Source organism: Aegilops tauschii, chromosome 2, assembly GCF_002575655.3.
Source record: "Aegilops tauschii subsp. strangulata cultivar AL8/78 chromosome 2, Aet v6.0, whole genome shotgun sequence".
Classification (NCBI taxonomy): domain Eukaryota; kingdom Viridiplantae; phylum Streptophyta; class Magnoliopsida; order Poales; family Poaceae; genus Aegilops; species Aegilops tauschii.
The window spans coordinates 478,563,654-478,566,011 of record NC_053036.3 but is presented as its reverse complement, the minus strand read 5'-3'; the positions used below and the strand labels follow the sequence as shown (position 1 = coordinate 478,566,011).

The 2,358-nt window shown below is 61.7% G+C and overlaps 1 protein-coding gene across 1 annotated transcript; it reads left to right on the top strand.

Annotated features, from left to right (window-relative positions):
• Positions 1 to 1,013: 1,013 nt before the first annotated feature.
• On the top strand, positions 1,014 to 2,025 carry LOC141041142 (uncharacterized). Its single transcript, XM_073507252.1, has 2 exons — positions 1,014 to 1,461; positions 1,967 to 2,025. Exons 1-2 carry the CDS (start codon positions 1,014 to 1,016, stop codon positions 2,023 to 2,025), a joined length of 507 nt encoding a protein of 168 aa, XP_073363353.1.
• Positions 2,026 to 2,358: the final 333 nt, after the last annotated feature.

The window sequence follows — 2,358 nt, the reverse complement described above, 5'->3', positions numbered from 1 at the left end:
GGCCTCCGGCTCGCCAAGGAACTCGGCATCAGGCGCATCCTATGCTATGGCGACTCGGACCTGGTGGTGTAGCAGAGCTCCGGCGAGTGGGACGCCCACGACTCCAACATGGCAAGCTACCGCTTCCTCGTCCAAAAGCTATCCGGGTTCTTTGCGGGCTGCGAGTTCCTCCATGTCCCGCGCGCAGAGAATGAGGCGGCCGACATGCTCGCCAAAATCGCCTCGTCCCGGAAGTCCGTTCCGTCCGGCGTCTCCCTCGAGCATCTGCACAAGCCGTCCATCAAGCTGTCTCCGGACTCTGAATCCATCCACGTCCCAGCCGACCCGGCCGCGCCTCAACCCGGCCCGGGGACTGCTCCAGCCGACCCGGCCGCGCCTCAACCCAGCCCGGGGACTGCTCCAGCCGACCCGGCCGCACCTCAACTCGGCCCGGGGACTGCTCCAGCCAACCTGGCCACACCTCAACCCGGCCTAGGGGCCGCTGAACCCGGCTCGGGGGCTGCCACCCCAGAACCACCATAATGGCTGTCTTCGCCGGGGTCACGACACCATCCTGGGTCCTGCCCATCTCGGAGTTCCTGGAGCACGGGGTCCTCCCCATGGACGAGACCGAAGCCCGGCAAGTGCAGCGCCGAGCGTCCTCCTACATCATCATCAACAACGAGCTCGTCAAGCGCAGCCCCACCGGCGTATTCCAACGCTGCGTCGAGCAAGACAAGGGCATTGAGATCCTCCTTGACATACACCTGGGCGAGTGCGGGCACCACGCCACCTCACGATCCCTAGTGGCCAAGCCGTTCCGCCATGGTTTCTACTAGCCCACTGCCCTCGAAGACGCAGAGTCGCTCTTCCTCAAGTGCGAGGGGTGCCAGCGCTTCAGCAAGCACAGCCACCAGCCGGTGTCGGCACTCCGGACCATCCCGATCGCCTGGCCCTTCGCGGTCTGGGGATTCGACATGGTGGGGCCCTTCAAGACCGTTTGATTCATCAAGGACATCGCGGTGCGCTACGGCATGCCGAACAACATCATCACGGACAACGGCACCAACTTCGCCAAGGGCGCACTCGCGCAGTACTGCTTCGTCTCCGGCGTCCGCCTCGACCTGTCTTCCGTTGCACATCCGCAGTCCAATGGCCAGGTCGAGCGGGCTAACGGCCTCATCCTATCCGGCATCAAACCGCGACTCGTCGAGCCGCTCATCCGTTCACCCGGCAGTTGGCTTGATGAGTTGCCGGCCATCCTCTCGAGTCTCCGCACAACGCCAAACAGGTCGATAGGGTTCAGCCCGTTCTTCCTTGTTTACGGAGCACAAGCCGTCATCCTGACCGACGTCAAGTTTGACTCGCCACGCGTCATGATGTACGTGGAAGCGAAAGCCAAGGAAGCCCGCGAAGACGGCGTCGACCTGCTCGAAGAAGCACGTCTCCTAGCGCTCAGCCGCTCAGCCATCTACCAGCAAGGCCTGAGGCATTACCACAACAAGAAGATCAAGCCCCTAGCTTTCCGCGAGGGAGGCCTCGTCCTCCGGCTCGTCCAAGAGCAGACCGGCCAACACAAGCTGTCCTCCCCATGGGAGGGACCCTTCATCGTCAGCAAGGCCTTATGCGACCGCAACGCGTACTACCTCATCGAGCCCGCAAGTCAAACAAGCGCAAGAGGGACACCGCCGGCGAAGAAACAACCCGATCATGGAATGCGTAGCTCCTCCGCCCATTTTACAGTTAGCCATGTGCACGTATGTATCGCTGGCTTTTGGAATCATCTGAAAACTATGGGATCCCCGAACGAATTTCGGGGGCTGCCCTTTTGCGACCAAGCCATTTCTGTCTCCTACATTTGTGCATTACTTTCTTCTTAACCCAACGACCACTGAGCCGACTCGCTCGACCCGGGGGCTCGGGGGCTGGCCGGCTTGGCCACCCGTCGTTTTTCTTAGTGGCTCTTAAGCACGTCGGATCGCCACAGCCTCTCGCTTCGCCCTAAGCCAGAGATCCGGCTTCGGCTGTCGGCTGGCAAGCACATGAGACCAAAAGCACCAGCGCGCCATGAACACTAAGTCAAGAACCGCCGGGACACCCAACCCGGTCCCGCCGCTTTAAGTTATGGCACGACCGGTTGCTCGCCAACCCGAACCCGCCGGATTGCCGCCAGCCGGCCCAGTGGGTGTTTTGCTCGTGCTCAACATTTCGAAAGCCTAACTATTGTACGCTCCTCTCAAAGGCCGAACCCCTTGTCACGGACCGGAGCCTCGGCCGGGGGGGGGGGGCAAAGGGGGAGAGTTGCAAGAAAACGGCTCGAAAGACAAAAAGCAAAAGCACAGACATCCACGAAGTTTCTGCGCACCGCCGGATCGCTCG